Source organism: Myiozetetes cayanensis, unplaced genomic scaffold (assembly GCF_022539395.1).
Source record: "Myiozetetes cayanensis isolate MyiCay16 unplaced genomic scaffold, myiCay2020 scf5-8, whole genome shotgun sequence".
NCBI classification, from domain to species: domain Eukaryota; kingdom Metazoa; phylum Chordata; class Aves; order Passeriformes; family Tyrannidae; genus Myiozetetes; species Myiozetetes cayanensis.
Genome location: NW_026087742.1, coordinates 25,152,039 through 25,173,241, shown reverse-complemented (window position 1 = coordinate 25,173,241; position 21,203 = coordinate 25,152,039). Strand labels below are relative to the sequence as shown.

At 37.6% G+C, this 21,203-nt stretch overlaps 1 protein-coding gene across 12 annotated transcripts in view; it reads right to left on the bottom strand.

Moving 5' to 3' along the window:
* STXBP5L (syntaxin binding protein 5L) overlaps nt 1–20,485 on the bottom strand; it is a 181,218-nt gene extending 160,733 nt beyond the window's left edge. For 6 of the 12 annotated variants that reach the window (XM_050333886.1, XM_050333890.1, XM_050333887.1 and 3 more), the window contains exons 1-2: nt 19,548–20,477; nt 3,148–3,245 (exon numbers count right to left, since the gene is read on the bottom strand). In XM_050333886.1, the coding sequence (XP_050189843.1) occupies nt 3,148–3,245; nt 19,548–19,745 (296 nt within the window). In that variant the 5' untranslated portion in view covers nt 19,746–20,477. Of the gene's footprint in view, nt 1–3,147; nt 3,246–19,547 lie in introns of all 12 variants that reach the window. The other 6 variants (XM_050333882.1, XM_050333883.1, XM_050333880.1 and 3 more) reach the window with 5 other exon arrangements.
* Between the last annotated feature and the right edge of the window lie 718 nt (nt 20,486–21,203).

Genomic DNA, 21,203 nt, shown 5'->3' with positions numbered 1-21,203 from the left:
ATATGTAGATATTGTATTCTCTGTGTTTGAAGTAAATGACTGCATTGGCTAAGCCCATCTTTGATGCAATGGAAGAATTCCAAGGGAAAGGACTTGGTGATTCCAGAAAGTACCTATCATGAATTTTAACAAGCATTTGCCAGCTGCATAAATGATAATATAGAAATACACATCATGAAATTTGAGCACAACATGCCACTTCTTCAGATCTTTTACTGGAATATAATTGTTAGCAAAGCTTATTTTAATCTATATATTCAAACTGAGACTGTGACAAACCCCAAGACTTCTCTTTTTCCTCTGAAATGAAGAAGAGACTTCAGTCTGCACAACTATCTAATTCCTCACCTCCTTCTATGGTGATATAGAACCTCCTCTGAACCAGAGACTGCATGCTTTGTTTTACTGTGTGTAGCATCAGAAGACTCTCCAGACTGGGACTAGAGAAGAAGGATATGGAGACACTGAGAAAAGGAATTCAGTTTCATAGCCCCTCTTCAAGTGAATGTGTTTTGCTGAAGCGAGGACATTCCAGGTAGAGTGGTATCAAGCAATGATCTGAGCAATAATCAAAGATATGGGAGCTGGGAAAAGGTTTCAAACAGGAGAAAAGACCTCAGAGGGGAAATAAATGTTGTGTTTAGGACAAAGGAAAAGAACAAGCAGATGCCATAGCAACTGCTTTAGGAGTGGATTTTTGGCTGTTTATCTGTAGATTTTGTTAGCTTGTGCTGGTAATAGGAAGATACTCCTTCACTGATGATTTGGAGTGTACTCTCATTCTGTGGGCTAGAGCACAGCTGTCCCTATGAGGGTCCAGTACCCAGCAGCCACCACCATAGGTAAAACCTTCCCTGGGGTTTGAAGTTCCTGAGAATCCCACAAAGACTGCTAGGATCAGTAGAGCATAGCAACAGCAATTCCCAGTGCTATAGAAGCTAGAGCGGTTGCATCTAAGCACCCTGAAAAGAAATCTAGGAAAAGACAAATTGACTGTCATACCAAAATGAACTTTCATTTATCTCTGTATTCTAATGGCAACTTATGAATAATCTACTCTATTTCAGGCCAATTTAGCATAGTCAATTTCAGCAGTGCTGCTGGATGACTCGAAATGATCACCTGAAGGCGTGATGTTAAACATTAATTCACAACGCAAAAGTACACATTACTTTTTTTTTTTTTTAAACAGCTTGTCTTTTGAGACCTGTTCACTTCTGACCAATCGAAACACTAATGCTTTGTGAAACTTTTAGAAAAACAAGGAGGCGACAATACCATTTTGTGACTTATACTGGTCACAGGAAAACTTGTTCTACATCATTGCATGAATATTCAACATAAACTCAGTCTTCCTATGCCTTTGGGTTGCCCTGCACAACAGAGCATGATACAAACCGGGCCCTTTTGGTGCTACCGATAAATAAACAAAGAAATAATTGGGTGAATTTCTCTGATGGTAGCCAAATACTCTGTCCTTTCAACCTATTCACAGCACTGTTTAGAAGCACCAGTCAAACACAACATATGTATAGAATGAGTTATTTTTTGTTACCTATCATATTCATGGCAGAATTAAATTGTGTGAATGGAGACATGCAGTTTTAAATTCATTTTACATGAACCTGTATTAATTCAGGCTCTTCATCTGCATTTTTCTCAAAGTAGGGATTTATAAAGATAAAAGATGCTGAGCCAGTGACAGCATTGCTCCTAGAAAAGTCAGATTGCTGAGATGGAAAGAAGAGGTGGGCTCAGGAGTCAATCTTCTCCAAGGTCTTCTTCCTATCTCTACATTACTCGTGAAATTCCCAATATCCTCACTCACAGAAGATACCAATGAAAATTCCAGAAACAAAGCTCCAGTTTTCTAACCTTGCATACCTCTAAAAAGAAGAAAGCATGACTGGACTACTGGACTTGCACTTTTCTAGAAGTGCACAGATTAAGGGGATTTTCTTCTTTATACTTGAAAAGAATATATTTAATCTACTTCACATAGGTAAATATTAAGGACAGAACTATCAAAGCAAAGCTTGTCACATAACTAGAAGTTTAGTTGAGTCTTGTGAGAAGTTCTGGATCAGATAGAGTATGAGGCTTATGAAAATGCAACTGTTCAGACCAAGAGTACCCAAAAATGGAGGAAACAAGTTTTAATCATGTTACATGAAGCACAGGCTGGTTCTCCAGGAGGAGATTTTTCTTTATTTTGTAACGTGCCTTTGGGTTTATCAGGTTTATAGTTACCTTGGGAACAGGGATAGCAAAATCACCAGAAAATATTAGGTCGGTATTTTATACAACATTGTCCCCTACTATAAACATTCAGCTACAAAAAGTTTGTAAAAAATATTAATTTATTAATTCTGTATCCTGTAACTTTTAAACTTTCCTTCAATATTCTTTCTCCTTTTCCCCTTACTTTGTATGCATTTTCACCAAATTGGAATGCGTTGGAACCATGCCAAACTAAGAAAATCATGTAGAAGAACATTTTGAAATATATCATATTTAAATATTCTCAGATTTTTTTTTTAAATCAAAGTCTTCAAATTTTCATTACTTTTATATTACATTTATTCTGTGTAGACTTCTAAAAAACCATATAAATTGCTGGCTCTGAAGTACCTTTATTATTAATGAAAACAAATAAGTACTTTTACAGTGTTTCACCTTCTCCTCGGGGAAGAGATGAGTTCTGTCCTAAATCACTTATTTCCCACCATTCACTTGAAAGAGTCTAAATAATTTCACACATAAATATCTAAAGTAAAAATGTCTACACTTGGTTAACTGCATTGCAGCACTGAATTTATTTATTGCTAGCGCAACATTCACAACTTGCTCATTACCGCTTTGCCGTCTACCTTTACTTTTCATGCCGAAAAAGATCAATTCCGTTGTATATTAACCAATATATGCCAAACCCATATGCTAAAAATGCAATCAAAAATTTTTCTTTGGACACCTTCAAGACCTGGTCAGTTCCTCAACAGCACATCCTTTTCCAGTCCATTTAGTAAAGCAAAACGAAGCAGAACATAACATAAACCGTAACCTTACCTGAGTGCTTGTAGAAGGCAATTCACATGACTGTATTACAAACACATAGAAATGGTGTCAATTCTGAATGAGAAAGGATACATTCGTATGGCTCCTGTTCTTGTTCCAATTGCCAGAATTTTCTGAACTGGGTCAAAAGCTAAGGCAGTGGGTAGATAAGGGAAACCATGGCGAACCGTCTGAAACAGAACAAATGAGCCAAGTAATTGAACTGTAACCACAGATAACAGATAACAGCGTGAGTGTTTTATGTGATGTGTACAGGAAGAGAATCTCTATTTTTCTGTACGTTGTACAGAGAATACTTCAAGAGAAGTATTTAAAAAGATATAGTATTTTGAATACAGAGGTGAATTTTGCTCACAAGACATTGTAGTTATGCATTTTTCTCAGTAGTATTTTAAATGGTTTTGTTGCAACAAAGTAGCTTGCAAAGTATATGTCATTATACAACTTCCATATATTGCTTATGTGGTATACTGAAAGATAACCTCAATATGCAAGGCAGCTGAACTGTAAATTGAAAAAAAAGACACATAATATGCTTTCAAAACACTGTCAGAAATAACCTCAGCCTCAACAGAACAGCTCCAGCAGAAAGAAATGGAACATGTCCAGGGGAAGAGATCCAATAAACCAATAAACTGAATTGAGTCTACACAGTAAAAATCCTTAATATCAATTTAAAAAACAAAGATGCCAGAGAAGATGTTCTCAGAATGAGCAACTGAATCACTCACCCTTTCTTAATCTTTATTTATAATACCATGCTTTTAATTCTAATTTTTGAAGAGATACTTTGGGGAATAAATGAACTGAGCATGATGCAACACATCCTTGAGAACTGTCTCAATATTTTAAGTTTTCTTAACCTGGAGGTTATGACCACTATGACTTGCTTGATTCTTATGAGGAAAAATCTAATAAGGGAGAACATTAACATAAGAATAAAATTGAAAATAACTAGGCTATAAAAATACACATAAAAAATGAACATTAATTAATTTTTTGTGCGTGACTGCTTACATAAAAATGGGTTAAAATTTGTATTTTTTTAGTATAATAATAATAATGTTTTGTATTATTTAACATAATAAAACCTTGAACTCTAGGACTGACTCTTTTTTTAGTATGTGGTTGGGATTGGAGAGGAAGTACTTTGAACTGAATGAAATTTAACTTTTTGAGATATTTTCTTCTTCCATGAAATTATCTCATTCAAGAACTACGCCTGCTGAAGCATTCAGCAGTTCCCTGTGGAACAGCTTCAACAAAAGGGACTCCTTAATTGCAGACCTGTTGAGTAAAAGGCAGCTGATGATTTCACAGCTGTATCACTCCAACTCTTCTACTGCAGCTGGAAACACTTGAGCTGATATTCACAAGCAGTTTGGGAACAACCAAATGTCTGTTTTTCAGCAAATAACCACTTCCTTAAAAGAGATCTTACTTGTCTCATATCTTAATTATTGCTGATAAGGGAGGTTGTTTAAAGAATGTCAAATTATTAGTTTCTAGACTGCAAAAATCCAGAAGCATATGCTACTTTAGTAAGCTGTAGAAAAGTAACTCACTTTTTATGTTAATGTAGGCATTTATCAAAGACCTCCACAACTCGGTTTCTAGTTTGGTTTGCTTTGTGGTTTGTTGTTATGGGGTTTTTGTTTGTTTGCTTGGGGTTTTTTGTGTGTGTGTGTTGTTGTGGTTTTTTAAATTTTGTTTTGTTTGGGGGTTTGGGGTGTTTTTTTGTTTGTTTAATCTTCTCATTTTAAATGTTAGGATTGCTCAAATATAAAGTTTTTTATTCTGACATCTAATCTGCAACTAGACTTACACACCACAAAAATGGTTTTACGTCTTATGTCACAAAACCATCAGGAATCACAAATTGTAGTATTTTCTAGAATGTTGACTGTGTAGCGTAACTGCATTATTAATTTGCTATTATATTTGCAAATTCTGTATCCTGGTGAATAAGTGTTCTTCCTTTTCTGGAAAAAAACCCCCATATACTTCACCGATTATCTTTTGTTAATTACTAATTTTTAGAAATTCTCTCTATAATAAAGTTTGAATTTCTATCAGTTCCAGTCACTGTATGCTTTTCTGATGTTTAGCTATGACTGGAGCTTTTGGTACTCTTTTTAAGACCCAAGAATGCAAAGATCAATTTTTCAAAGACTTACTTGCATTCTTGCCTACATATTTAGCATCCACACTGTATTTTCAGTATTTCTGCAATCTAGAGTCAGACTTCCCATTTGGAAATTTTAATTGGGTCCTGTATTTAAGATAGAATTATGTTTTAGAAGCACAGTGATGTACATCTTTTCAGGATCATAGCTCAGTAAAAATTTTTGAACTCTAGGATTGACCTCAAAGTGTTATTTCTGTTTTGCAGCCATTTCCCAAATTTCAGTATTTAGACTAATTCCAGTTGGGAAGTTTTTGTGAATGCAACACAAAACAAAGTGGATTTTTTTTCTCCAAAATTAAACTACCTCAATCACAGGCAAAAGCAGAAAAAGTATGCTAAAAAAATCAGTTAGTGTTCAAAGAAATATAGGACCTAGGTACCACAAATGTCCCAAGCAAGAAGGTGTCAAGAAAAAAAAGAGAGAGAATGAAAAAAAAACAAAACAAAACAGACAGCAGATGGAGCCAGGACTGCTTTTCTCCATGTTATCCATCTTCCTTTTATGCCTCCCGTTTTGGCATGCCGTCTCTAGAGGCAGTCTGTGCTCCCTAGGACATACAGTTTATGTGCAATATGCAAAATAATTTTTGGAACAGAACAATTATAAATGCAGATGTATTTTTGGCATAAATCTTCGTTCGGCTTTGTTATTCTCTCTTAAATCCTCTTTTAAATAATTTAAAGCAGTGAATTGCATGGTATCTGTCATTAATGTAATCTTCACCCCTCCAATTTACCTAAATTCATACAGGAAACTGATTATTTGGGCTTGCTAGTAATCTACCAATGAACAGTTTAATAATAATAATGGCCAGTCTTCGCGAGTTTAATATCTTGCACAGAACATAACGATCCTTTTCTGTCTAAGATACCATGACATATTTCATTAGCTGGAAAAAAAAATTGCACTAGTACTAATATGCAATATCCAGTATAATTGTTCACATGGTGCATAATGCAATTTTTCAGTATAAGAGTTTTTTCTTAATTTCTGTCTGTGGTGGTTTTATATCAGGCTGCAAAGGTACCATTTTCAAAAAGTGATTGTAATATTTTCTAAATAGAATCAGAAAATGCAGAACTAAACCAAACGTTAAACTGTATCAGCCAGTTAATAGGGTTAATAGCCAAAAGTGTTGCTGTTAATTTGCATAAACCTAAAATTCATAACTTTTCTGCTAATATTTTATAGATACTCATGTTTGTGTAACATCTGACAGTAAACGTGGTTTACCTAGGTAAATACTTTTTTGAAAGATGTCTATTTGTTAAAATTCAGGTATGTACTCCAAACCTTTGGCTCAGGATGCTTCCAAATTGTGACCAACATGCACATGCAGAAACCTCATTGAAGAAGCAATTGATTGGTTTACAAAACAGAGGATGAAGTGTTGACTAAAACCTCTCTAGCCTCTCATTCAGCTATGAAGGAAATTAAAAAATGCCAATGATTACAGCATTTTCACCATTACAGTACTATTTTTAGTACTGTGGTACTCAAAGGTTGTAGTGGTGAAAATGGGTGCCTTTAGAGATGAGCTGCCATGTATTATACTGCTATAAACCCATGACATCCCTCATTTATGGACCTCTGCCGTAATCTCTGATTGGTAAGACTGACCCCTACTCATGAAAAATGGAAAGAGGACAAGATATCAGTAGGCTTCCAACCTGAGTAAACAATACGGGAGAGAGACATTTTTATTGGTTGTATTTTCATTTTTCAAAGGAATAACTTTTGTAAAAATCAGAGCTTAGCTAAAACTTTCCAAACCCAAGCCATGAATTCCATCTAGCTCTCAACCTATATTAGGAATCAGGGTTTCTGGGCATGTTCAGAGAATAGTTTAAAAAACTACCTTTTCTTAATTGTTCTTAGATAAAGGTACCCACAGATAATACTTTTTCTTGGTGTAAAGCTAGAAACAGTCATCTGGAGAAAAGCCACTTACAAAAATGAGCTGTAGGCTGGGAAGGCTGATTGCTATCCCTGCAAGATGGTAAATTAAAGACTAACACAGCACACAGATAAAGATTGTTGCAGAAGTCAGCAGTGTTTCTTCAATGGGGAATCCTGTATGATTAGTTTTCTCTAATTCTACAAAGCTGTCAGCATGCATGTAAATAAAAGGGATATGAATATACATAAGTTTACCAAATGCCTTCCAATAACATTCCACAGCAATGTTATTAAAGAAGCAAAGGTGTCATGGGACTGAAGAAAAAGGTTTATTTGTGGACTGAAAGCTGGTTAGATAATAGAAAACAAAGGATAGAGTTTATGGATTTTTACCATGAAAAAAAAAAAAATTACAAGTATAGTTCTCCATGGATGAGTGCTTGGACCAATTTATTATTATTATTATTATTATTATCATCATCATCATCTATAAAAGGTAACGTACACTGAAATCTCCAAGTTCATAGCTCATAGTAAGATCCTTTAGATAGTGAAATTCACTACTGATGGTGATAAACTCCTGAAAGAGCTCACAGGCCTGACTTAACAGGGTAAGAAGTTGATTAGTGAACTTCAGTGTGGATGTAAGATAAGGCATCTAGAAGGGAAAAAAAAATAACTCCTAACCAGGCCTACACAATGCTAAATTTGGAACTCGCCTTTACAACCCAGGAAAGTAGTTTGGGCATGGTTGGCATTCCTCTGAAGTATTTGGTTTAATATGCAGCAGCAGCTCAAAGAGCCAAGTAATGTTGGACATCAGCATGTTGGACAAAGAATAACACAGAGGGCATCGTTTTGCTGCCATATAAAACCTGTGTGAGCCCATTACTTGAGAACTGTATGGAGCCTTAGTCTCCACATCTGAAGAAGTAAAGACAGACCTGATCCAGAGCTGTCTTCCCTGTGGAAGACAACTAATGCTCGAGGTGATGGACACAGACCTTATCAGGAAAGACTAAAAGCGCTGCAACTTCAGTCTGGAGAGGAGAAGGTTGTGGGGGCATATGACTCAGATTTGCATAATCAAGTGAGTGGGTAAGCTAAACATATTTGGCAAAACCACAGAGGTATTAAAAATAAATGAAAGATTGATTTAAAACAGAAAAGAAAGGGGGGGGAAAAAAAGGGGGGGGGGAATACTTCTTTACACAAAACATAATGAACTTCCAAAATTTGCTGCCATAGGTTTTGAAGGCTGACAGTATCAGAAGACTCAAAAAGGCATTAGACAAATTCATTGGCATTATTGATAAATGGATTTTAAAAGGACCAGCTAAGGATACACTGTCTGACATCTCAAATCCAGTGATGGTGGATGATGGCAGATTAGAAAGGGAATGGACTGCAGAAAGTGATCCAACTTATTACTCTCCCAAAGTGACACATTCTGCTGCCACTGTCAGAGACTGACTGCTGGGTGATATGGACCATTGCTTTGTCGCAGCAGGGTATTTCTTATGAGCTTATTATCTTCACCAGCAGCAGTAAAACAGAGAGAGGAAGAAAAAGGAGATCAGTATTAGTGGAGAAAAACACAGTAGAGAAAAAACCATAGAAAATGTGGGTACACAGGGGAGAAAGAGAAATGTTACTGAAACAGGGAATGCAGGGGCAGGAAGAAAAGATATACACAGGAAACAATCAGAGTTTCATGTTATTTCAATACACAACTCTTGGCATAGAAGAATAATGTTTTGAATAATAGGCAAATTTAGTTTGTCTTGTAATTTTTAAATTCCAAAACTTACTTTGTTATAAAAGGTCAACTTCATTAGCTACAGTAGAATTCTGAGAAAATAGCTGTCCTGGACCTAAAGCAGGCTTCAAACACAACCTGAATTTTAAAAGTTTAGTTTCACAAATATTATACACTGATAGTTATATGAAAAATGAGAGAGAATATAGAGTATTTTAAATAAATCATATGTATAATATACAAGTCAGTTAATATTTTTTTTTGGAAGCATCTTAATGTACTTGAAAAGCCTAAAACAAGGTTTGAAAAATTAGCATCAAGTCTACATTTTTAGCATAGTATTGTTTTCACTCTACTATTTTTAAAAAGTCTGTATGTAGGCCATATGACTGTTCTTTGAAACATGCTACAACACATCATAAAATTTTTCAATTTCCTCATATTGCTCGGCATTGAAAAATAAAATATATCCAAAGGCATATATCTTCCAGACAATAAGCTTTAAATAAATAAATAAAATGAAGAAGGAATCTTGCAGTCCTCTCTAAAGTTCCTCCTTCCATGACAAAAATCTCTGCAGATACTTCAGAGATGTGTTTTCCCACTGTTATTTTCAGTTCTGCAAGCTGGATGCTAAAGACTATCAAATAAGGATGGTCCCATTTAAATGTGATTCATATAGGTACAAACAGCCAAGTTAAGTAAACCACAGGGGAAAAATAAGGCCTTCTGAATTTCAGAAAGCATTCTCCTCATGCTTGTTCCTTGAAATACACTGTAGCGTATCGAAAATACAAAATTATGTAATTTAGACAGAAAAAATTTCACAAATAAATAAAATTACATTGATCCTTGAACTGCATTATTCCCAGTTCACAGCTCAGGTGAGTATGGAAGGGAACTTTGCAGACTGTCTACTCCAACCCCACCTGCCCAAAGCAGAGTGGTTGAATTTTAATATTACTTGCTTGATCTATTTAAATCAGAGTAGCCGTGGCCAAGCAACTGCTTGGCAACTACAGTGTCTTGCTACATCTACCACAGCACTGAATTACAGCAGTAAGTTAATAAATTACAGGGTAGCACATGGATATAACAATCCCAAGGAAGGTATTATGCCCTTTGGAGAAGTCCTAAATTCAAGGGAGGATGCTGTATGCAAAATTATTTCACCTCTTCCTTTCCTATTCTTTCTAAAAGAACTCTACCGAGTTTAAAAACAAACAAACTAAAAATCCCCCAACAAAACCTAGATAAATACACAGAAAGGGAGGAAAAACTGAGAACACAAAGGAATTGCACCCATTGTGCAGTAAATATGCTATAATGTACTTCACACTGTTGCCATTTAAACTGGCAAGAAGAAATAGGTCATCAGTCAAGAGAAATGCCACGGATGTCAACAAAACTATCTTTGGCCTTGGATGTCATGTAAAATTATTTTTAAAAACCCCAACTCTAAACCACTGATTTCAAAGCTCAGTTTGGCCTACCTACTTAAGCAAGACTTCTGTCCAAATGGAGGATCATTACAATCAAAGTAATTCAAATAGCAGTTCTTATTGATGTTGTTGTTGCTGCATCATTTAACTGTATTGCTCTAAAAACAGCTCAGTTTAGAATATCGTCTGTCTGATGGAGATTTGCTTTATGGGTATTTACATGAATTGTAAAAAACTAATCTGATAGCCCTGAAAGGAAAATATTTTTGTTTTCAGTATTACTGTAGATGCAGAGAATAAAAAAAGTCATAACTTTAATGAGAAATTAAAACAAACCAAACTGTTTTTATTAAATTTACATCAGACCAACATAGCAATAACTCTAATTAATTTTTTATGACTTCCCATTTTTGGATTTTCTGAAACTTTGCTACTTTAGGCTGATTATGTTTTGTTCTGTTATGGCTGATTGTGGTTACTCTTCTGAAGCAAATGTTCTGGTTTCTGCTTTCAGAGTATTTTTATTTTTTTTTTAAATCAGCCAAGTTGGAGGATTTAAAAATTTTTGCTACTGTGCTAAAGTTCTTGAAGGGCAGGGTCTCTTTTTTGGGGAGGGGAAGAAGCAGAGGAGGAAGCTATAGAAACACAGTCTTAAAACTCTACTTTGATATAATCTGTCTCATTGGTTTATTCCCGTGAAAATCTATTTTGCAACATAATTTGGCATTCTTGTACACAAACGCTATTACCAGATTTCATTACTAGCATTTACAATGTTGCTTACTATTTAATACTAATTCATAATTAATCTCTTCCTACCTTCTCCCTGTTTACATGCTTTGTGCAATCTGAACATCTTTTTTCTGGTGTCGAATCGAGAATTTTATCTGAAGGTGGCCAGCATCTCATCTCACACAGGGTGAAGATACATTCCAAATGAAATGGAGATATTCTGTGGCAGGTTTTTCCCCTCTAACAGCAGTGAAATCCAGCACATCTTACACATTATTATCCCCCTCTGCATTGCCCATAATGCTACCAAGGACACAGCTCACAGACAAAAATGAAGACACCATATCCAAGATCTCTGTTTACATAACATCATGCCCACTTTTCCTGCCTTTGCCTCACTCAGTGAACATTTAAAAACATATGTGGGGACAAAAGTATGAATAAACTAGGGATCTTAGGACTCACTACAATTAATCCTCAATTGCAATGGAATGTATCTGTAACACAAATGGTGATGGACAGGCATCTCCACACTTAAGGAGTACAATAGATGGAACAGGATGAATAAAGTGGAGATAAGCATTCATAATTTATTTAGAATAACTTTTTGTGACGTCCAATGGATAACACAGAGATTTTCTAATAGGAACTGTTGTGAAGAACACACACAGAACAACATCCATCGTCCCCATTATGTTGGGCACTGTTCAAAACAAATGTGATGGAGGACAGGAGCAAAATATAAGCAGACACTTCAAGAAAATAAAAAGATGAAATAAAGACTAGATTGCCACACATACAGACATAATTGAACACTATCTGAATAAGGGACCTGACTTCTGAGTGTCTGACCTCGCAGCATTCTTATATAACAGAGTTTTAAATGGAACACAAGCAATTACTTTTAATTTTTTGGATTCAAATTCTGCATAAGGACATATTACCATGCACACACGCATCTACATATATACCAATGAATTCAATCAGGTTACTTTTGAGTCCATGCATTCATCAACTCAAAGCCTAAAAATTAAGGGATTTTTTTTTTTCATTACTGTTTGCAACTTAACTTCACAGGAACCATAAAAAGTGTACCTTGTCAGACTTTGACCCTAGAGACAGGTGACAGATTGTCTCTAGCACTTTTTATTATTCATAGCCTTTGCTGGTGATCTGCTAGGGATGGACACAGCACTGCACAAAGATAACATCTTATTACATTTGGGCATACTTGCCAGCCATCTGTACCTATCAATATTGCTTTCTCTCCTCTCCACAGATGCACATTACTTGTACTTCTAATCCTACACTCTTCTAATTTTCCCCTTTAATGATTCTAACACACATTGTGACAAATTTATACACCCCGTAAGCTGCTTTTATAACCGCTTTTTTCTTAGAATAGCCAATAGACCCGTGTATTCATGTAGTTTAGGAGGGTATATTAGTTCACTTCTCTACTGCTTCATTGTCTCAGTTTATAGTGAATATAGTAAGTTTTCGCAGTATTTTCACATAGACCTCAAAAAGGGATTTGAGCATACACCATGCACCAAGGAGTATCAGACATCTCAGAATAAGAATAAGATATGAATGGATACTCACCTAAACTAAATGAGAATGGGGTCTGTCTTAGATTTAGTCCTCCTCTGTTGAGGACAGGTGCATGCTTTACATAATAGTTGTATTTCTACTTGGAAAAAAAAATCTTCACTTCATATTTTTATCCATGAACTTCTAACTAATTTCTCATTCATTTCTTTAAAAAATTAAGTGTAAGTCTTTTTCTTTCAGAAACGAATAGGGAGAAAGAAGTTGCTTATGCAACCAACGTTTTACGTGACAGCTCTTTGATCAGCCCTGTTATGTGGGCTAACCAGGCTGAGTTTCCTCCATCCTCCCAGAAGAGAATAAAAACTGCTTTTCTCAGTGCAATAGTGAGAAAAATTCTCATTAACTAACTGGTGGCCCACAGGTGATGTGTATTATATCCAGTGTGTCCAGTTCCCACTAGCAGTTGGAGTACAGCCTACGATTCCATGGATTAAAAAAAAAAAAAAAAAAAAAAAAAAAAACCCACGAAAATAAAAACAAAACAAACCTCAAAAAACACATTTGAAATGGCACACAAAGTTTACAGCAAATAGCTTAATTTTGGGGTTTCCATCTGTGAACTCAGGAACTGTCTCAGTGATCCTTGTGGGTCCCTTCCAACTCAGGATATTTTATGACTCTTTTATGTTAAAAATGCAAGGTCAACCATAAAAAGCAGAACTGTTAGAACACACATGAACTAAAATAATCTGTGCAGCATGAATTTGTTCTCCACTTGTCCTTAATTATCTTTTTCTGCCATAGAACTTTTGCCTCCCCCATGCATAGTACAGTCTGGCCTGTCCCATGGGCAAACAAAAAGTAAACAATTTAAGAGCTGTTTTCTGCCAAACTTGTCTATTTGGTACAAAATAGGAATGTGCAAGGTACAATTCAGACAGAAAACTGCAAAAAAAAAAAAATTCTATCAATGCTGTTATCATTTAGCGTTATAAAAGAGCAAGCCAATGGTCATGAATTAAGCTTTTCACATGTGGCTGCTAATCATTTTCACATTTTGTGATTGACCAGTTTGACATAGTGGAGGTTGATGATATTCATACACCTTAGGTCCACTGTGGAACCAGAAAGTAATTATTTGAGAGAGAAAGGAAATCCAGAGCCATTCTGGCTAAGGTGGACATATAAATTGTCAGTAGGAACAAGTAGCCTAAAGATCACTCTGTGGGCGTGCACAGTATGTGCAACAGAATATGAAAATAATGGGAGGTGCAATGGGAGGACGTGGTATAAAAGTGTTAAATGTGCTACAAGAAAAACAGATGTAAACCAGGTCAATCTGGAAAATCAAGAGAGTGGACACTAAATGTTTGTGGCATTTGGGATTTTCTGTGGCATCTATACAGAGGGAATAATATCCTCTTCATCTCACAGAAATATTGTGAAGGTCAATTCATTAACGTTTATAAAGCTTTCAGAACTACAGTGGCGAGCACTTCTGTTGCAAAAGTCCATAGGGAACTTAATATTCAGGCATGCTCTGAGTTCTAAGTATGCAGAGAAATATTGAAGTGCTTTCCAATGAGCAAACACTATTTGTTTTGCTAAATTAAACCTAAAGAAGAAATATGGGGTCATGTAATTAAAAGTTCTCTGCGCAAGCGAACTTAATTTAAAAAACTGGAAATTTCGAGTACTTTGTTTTGCAACCTCAAAGGTCTGAAAATAGTTTTGAAGCTGCAGTTGCATGTGTGGGCTATGAAAGGTCTGCATTGATGCATTTAGTATTAATACTTGATTAACAACTAGACACAGTGATGCAAAAACATAGATATGTGCAAAAAAAACCAAAACAGGTGAATCCAGTTACACTACCACAGGTACCTCAAAAATCTTCAAAGTTCTTTAAAAAGTAGATCTTAATGTGCTATGCTCTTTATCATGGATGAATTCTATTTCTAATTAATACAAACATTTGAAAAAAGAAAAATACAGTTTGCTCATCACAAATTTCATAAAATTAATATAACCTAATTTAGAAGTGTCATTTGTGACGGCAGTTTTAACAGAATAGGGATTTGCATCTAACATTAGATCCAAACTCTGGTATATAGGAAAAAATCCTTCCCGACATGATCTTATTTATCATTAAAGTACTGAATGAACTCTGAGCACTTACAAGTAATCATACTAATTTTAAAATGGGGTTTCTCTGAATTGTAGCACTTCACACACATTTTATTTTTTGTTCCCTGCCATGACCTTACTAAGGAGGTAAGAGAAATAAACCAAACAGCTCAAGCTAACTAAACCACTATGGGATAGCTCATAACAAAGATTATTTTTTTTATTCTTCATAACAAAAAATAGAATTATGTACTCCTGCAGCATTGTGCTTTAATTGCCATTCCAAAATTCATCCTCTCTCTATTATCATTGAACTATAGCAATCATGTTGCATGGGCAGCTAAAGCACCTACTTGACTACTGTCAGAAGGACTAAATGTTTATCTTCATAGGTTGACAAAATAAGGTATTATGACCTATAAACTCTGGGAACTAAGATTTAAGGCCACCTGATAGGAAATGCAGATAATTGAGGTATTTAAACTGGCTACTGATTGGCTGTATATTGAAAGCCTGCTTCTGTCAAAGGTAAGTAGGATTAGGAAGACACAATTGCAGTTTGCCATGGGATTCCATACCAGTTTTAACAAAATTCTAAAGCTAGTTCCAGCGTCCATGGGTTTTCCATAAAGACTGGGTAATGTGCATACAGAAACAATGACTATACTATCAATAATTCCAAGGGATGCTTTTTAGATTGCAAGACTACCTACTAATAACATAAAGACTAGTTTGGAAAAGAATAGTAATCTCATGCTTTGGGGTTTAAAGCAGTCCATAACCATCAGCATTTGGGGAGTAATTCTTTGAGGAGATTAAATTGGTAGTTCTTGAACCTTTTTGAGGGTATCCAGTTGTTGCCTACAGCTAAAGAAAACATACTGGAGTAGATTAATTGTATGCCTAGCAAAGTGCAACTGTTATTGTGCTTTTAACTGAGGTCTTGATTTCAAACATTTTATGCATAAAGTTATTAACCTCATGCTCTACAAATTCTACCCTATGATTATTCTTCAATAAAAGGTCAAGTAGTTCTGTATGGGGGACTTATTTCCATGAAGAATAAGTACTCCATGTACAAAAAATGTACACCTTAATTCTTATCCAGTTTTTCTCAGCTGCGTCATCCCCTAACAAACAACCTTCTGCAAAAGTAATAAAATCACTGTTTTCTCCTTTTAGGTTCCCTCTGCTCAAAGTTCTACCCAAATGATTTAAAGCATCCTAACTGTGATCTTCTCACTTCCTGTATTAATAGCAGAACTCTCCCCAGTGCTGTATTTTAGTTTCTAAATGCTCTGGACAAACACAGTTGAGCCTAAAAAAATCCTTGACAGAAAAAAACCCAACACCTATACAGAGAAAATAGAAAGAAGCAAACCCAAGGAAATTAGGGTTATCCCAATTAAAATTAACACAGACTTTACTAGTATATTCTACTAGATCATGTCTAACTTTCAGATGCTGCTGCTATCTCACACATTCAGTTACTGTGAATTATAATCAATGTTTTCATGATTTCCACTTGGATACCCAAATTCCAAGAGCAGCACCTCGATATAACAAACTGTACCCCAGCTTCCTGTTGTCACAAAACAGGTATGACAAAATTTCACATTGCTTGAATACTTTTAAAATGTACATTTTAAAATGTGCCATTAAAATGGCACCACTTCCTAATTCTGCTTACCTTTGACAAGTAGATCTACCAACATTTAAATTTATTATGCTTAAAACAGGCCATGGTTATTTAATATGTAATAGCTTCAAAAACATTTCATTCTTTCAATACAGAAGATTACATTAACGTGTTAAACACAAATGCCAAAAGTAACTCATTGTGAACATCTCAGTGTAAAAGGAAATATTCAGTTTACTTCTATTAAGTTCTAGTCTGTATCTCAAAAAGACACTGTAGTAATAAGCATCCTAAAAATGTCACAAAATGGAGAGATGGCTTTCAGGTGTGTCACAAATGAAGTCAGGTGCATTACCAGTGAAAGTCTTCTGATAGAAGATTGGATCTGTGCTTTCAGTCAAGCAGACCTCCCACAAACTTCAGAAAGGCAATTTATTTACATAAAAACTGCAGGGTAAGGCCCTTTAATTCTTAAGTATGAGTCAGCTTTTATGTTTCACATTAAAATGAAGATTTTTATAATCAGAAAAGAAAGGAAAACCAGATGAGGTGCTACTTAGACTGTTAGCCCACATGCCTTGATCCTGCAGATCATAACAAACCAAAACTGCCATTAGCTTTACTCAGTTCTGTGTGCAGCAGGATCACAGATCATGGATCCTTAAATATGCAGCCTGTATAACTTATGTAACCGGACATGAAAATACAAAACTGAAATATCAGAAGTTCTACACAACAAAAGCTTGGGGAAGACAGAATTCGGATGATGTGTGCCTTGTTGTATTTTTAATCTAATTCAAAGTGATTGAGGTACAAATTATGGCTTGGATCCTGCGCCCTGAAGCAGGGAGGGTGAAAGCTGCGCCTGCGTCAGGTCCCACTGCCTCCAGAGCACTGGCACAGAGCACAGCGCAGGATCGGGGCCTGTGAGGCTCTGTGGGTTCATTCAAACATCCTCGTAAGGTTACTAAACTGCAACAGAGCTGACTGAGTAGAGCCCACTGTAGAATACACACTGCAGTGTTTTATGAGCACATAATCACCTCGTATTTTGGAAGTTTGCTTTTGGCATACCTTTGTATCTTAAAAAAAAACAAAGCTGGTATTTCGTGTACAATAGACTTCTGCAGTAACATGCATTCATAAGCAAGAGCTGCTGCAAGCAACCAAAAGCTTTCCTATACAAATATTTACTTTGTTGAGAACATTTCAACCTGAGAGCTTAGGCAGGCAAATATAGCCTACTGAAATCTTCTTCAAATGACATATTCCTATACACTAATTAGATCTATTTCCAAGTAGATCTATCAGATTCATTTCCAGGTAGATCTAACTGTCTTCAGGTAATATCAAGCCAAAGAAGAGAAATAATGGAGATCAGGCAAAAAATAATTTCATTTCATCTTATGTTTCTTATTTTTGCAAATCTGTCATACAAAATTAAAATCTATCACACTAAATACAGATCTTTGGCCCTACCAAATGACTTAAACATGAAGAACCACGTTGACTTTAGCCTTACTAAGAAGTCTTAGAATGTCAGACTTTCTAATAATATTTTAATGTATCTTGATTGTTTGCATTATCTTTTTACTTAAGTGACAAAAATTGGAAATCACTGTATTGAATGCTTGGAGTTTCACAAAATGCTAAATTATTATTGTCCATAAGCAAAAGGAGTCCAACTCAGCCCTGGGAAGCAGGTATGCACTCATCACTGATGCTCTGTTAAATTACAGAATAACTTGAGTTAATAGGCCTGAACCTATTTTGTTTCAGGATGGCAAAAAACCCTATATATATATATATATATAAAATAGAATTATGTTAAAACTATTTCAAAGGTCTCTGAGCCTTTAAGTCATAGGGGCTCATCCTTCTTCCCTTGAACTCTGAAGCAGTTTTGACACTTGCTGTAGCTGAAAGCCAAACAGAATTAGAAACATGGTATCTGAGATCAGGGAAGCTGTGTGTTTCACTAGGACTAGCTCTGCACACAAACTTAAGGGCTTGTCTTGGTTGTTTCTATTGCTTTCTTCTTCCCAAAACACAAAAAAAGAAATGAGAATGTGCTGGGAGTTGACCATAACCTAAATTTCAAATCAATTGGTATCTGGTTAATAAAAGGAAAGTATACTTAATAGGTGAAGTCCATTTACTCCTAATAATGTAAATTGCACTACTTAAAAATTCTAGTTTTGAAGCTTCTAATCAAAACAAATAAGCAAACAAAACTTGTAGTAAAGCCAACAGAATTCACATAGAAGTTAAAGATAACAGCAGAGGACCATAATATATCATCACCTTTTGTTTTTGCTCTTCATTACAAATGCATGATTTTCATATTTCAGAGTTAGTCAGAAGTACCAAATAGTTTGTACTGGTTTACTGGTGCATTTAAGAGCACCGTTGAAAGCTCTGTTGCAGAAAACAGATACAAAACAAAACACACATGCTTTCTACTCAAAGAAAATTCCCACTTAAGGACCTGACCAAAACATGAAAACCAATTCCAAACAAATTTGGCAACTTGTGGTATTCACGCTGTCCCACTAAGTTTAGTGTCACGCAATCATAATCTTCAGTACTAATGATAAACAGCCACCCTGAAACTACATCCAGTCCTTCACAAATAATTGAAGTCCTGTGTTCAGTAATCAGTGCACTGTCTTTTATTTCTGGCTTATGCCTTGTTCTTAAAAGAAAAAAAAAAAAAAAAGAAAAAGGGAAAGAAAGGCATGGAGGATGAGAAGAGTGAGGAGGGGAAGTAGATGTATACAATTTTAAATTTCTAATTACTTATGTTATCTGTACTAGCACCAGTTTATTTGCTTTCCTGCCCACAATCTTGTTTTGTAGTTAGGGATCCAAGTGTGAATTTAGGATTTGGCCTTGAATGCTGAAATCGAGGTTTCTATGAATTTACTGACCACCCCAACTCTGCAGCAGGAAGAAAAAAAACATCCACCAAATCTGTCTTTTCATCCCAAAGTCCTTATACAACCACTGCAGTTCTCAAGTAAAAGGCTTATTGGTATCAGATTACTGCCCTCCTGTTCCTTCCTCCCCCCCCCCCCCCCCCCCAACGCAGCTTTTATTATTTCCATAGAAAATAAAAATACAGCCCTTACCTTACAAATCTGAAAATAGTCTGAAGTGAGTGTCTCCTGGATCTCCTCTCTGGGTGTCCCTGCAGCTCCTGCAGTCCCTCCTGGGTGCACGGAGCCACCACCAGCCCCACTTCCACTGCCACTGCCACCACCACTGCTTCCACCGGGGGATGAGGCAGTTAAACCATCCAAAACTTTGCGAAAATTAAATTTCTTCATTTTGGAAAAATCTTTCGGGAGGTTTTGGGGGGCAGAAAGGATGTGTCGTAACACATTCAGCTACATGTAGCGACCGGGAAAGTCTTTAATGGTCCTCTGAGTGAGGCAGCACTTTAAGTCTCTTGTACCAAACAGGACGTCAATATTAAGTATAATTGATTGAAAAATACAAAGGCTTCATTTTGTCAGACGTGAAAGCTACTTGGAAAGGTCCTTTTAAAAATTAAATTTAAAAAAAAAAATCCACAAGCAGCAGGACTAAGATTTATGTTCAAACAAGGAACAATGGAACAAGCGCCATCGGGTTCGCTCACAAAATCCACATTTAGCAGTGGTCAAAACAGAAAAGTAAATAAAAAATTCAAGCCGGCATCCAAAACAGCGGGATCCATCCCTCTATCTTATCTGCCTAAGATTTGCCTTCGGCACTTGATTATTTCAACAAAACTGCCAAAATTCGTCTACATTGAATCTCCCCTTCCCCTCAAGACCCCTTTCAGCCGGGGGAACCTTCGCCCCCGGGGTTTCGGAGGAGCGAATCCCCGCTTCCCAGCCGCTGCCGCGACTCCCGCTCTCTGCTTCCCTTCCCACCCCAGCGAACGCCGGGAGCCGCTGCCGCGCTCGCTGCTCCTTTCTCCCCGCGGGCTCCGGGCCGGGGGGTGCGCGGCCGCCCCGCGCCGGGATGCGGGATGCGGGGTGCGGGATGCGGGCAGAGAGCCCCCTCGCTTTCCTCGCCGCCCCGGCCGCCACTCCGTGAGGACCGAGCGATAGCAACGAGCGACCCCCTACAGCAGCCCGGCCGTCCCGGGCCGATCACCCGTCCCGTCCCTGCGGGGACGGACCCCCCGCCCGTCCCGATCACCGAGCCTGAGCCGCTGCCGTGCTGCCCCCCGGGGCCGCTCCGGGGGGACCGGGCTCCCTTCGGCGCCGGGGGGACCCGTGGCGGGGAGGTGCGGGTGGAGCGGAGCGAAGCAGAGCAGAGTGGGGCAGGTGAGCGGAGGGCGGAGGGCGGCGGCGGCGGCGGCGGCAGCTCCCGCCCGCCCGGCTAGCTCGCAGCTGCTCTCCGAGGTACTGAAATCTCCGCCGGCGTCAGCCGCAGCTCCTCCTCCTCCTCCTCCTCCCTCCCTCCCCCGTCCTCACGCCCCGCCCGCCGCACCAGCGCGCAGCCGGCACGGGCCCCTCCCCTCCGCTCCGCTCCCGGCTCCGCGCTGCGGGAGAGCAGGGGCGGGGAAGGGCGGGGAAACGCCAGTGATTGACAGCGCCGGCTCAGGTTTCGATTGGCTGCTGAATTCTGGTTGGGTGGACGAGATTGGTGGAGAGGGGAGGAGGGGCGGGGACTGCGCCCAGCGCCTCGGCGGCCCAAGGCTCCAGGTAGGGGGCAAGCGGTTGTCTGGCGGCCGCCGCCATCCTTGGCATCTGATTGGTGCGCTGTGAGGATGGGCACCTCCTTTCACCAAT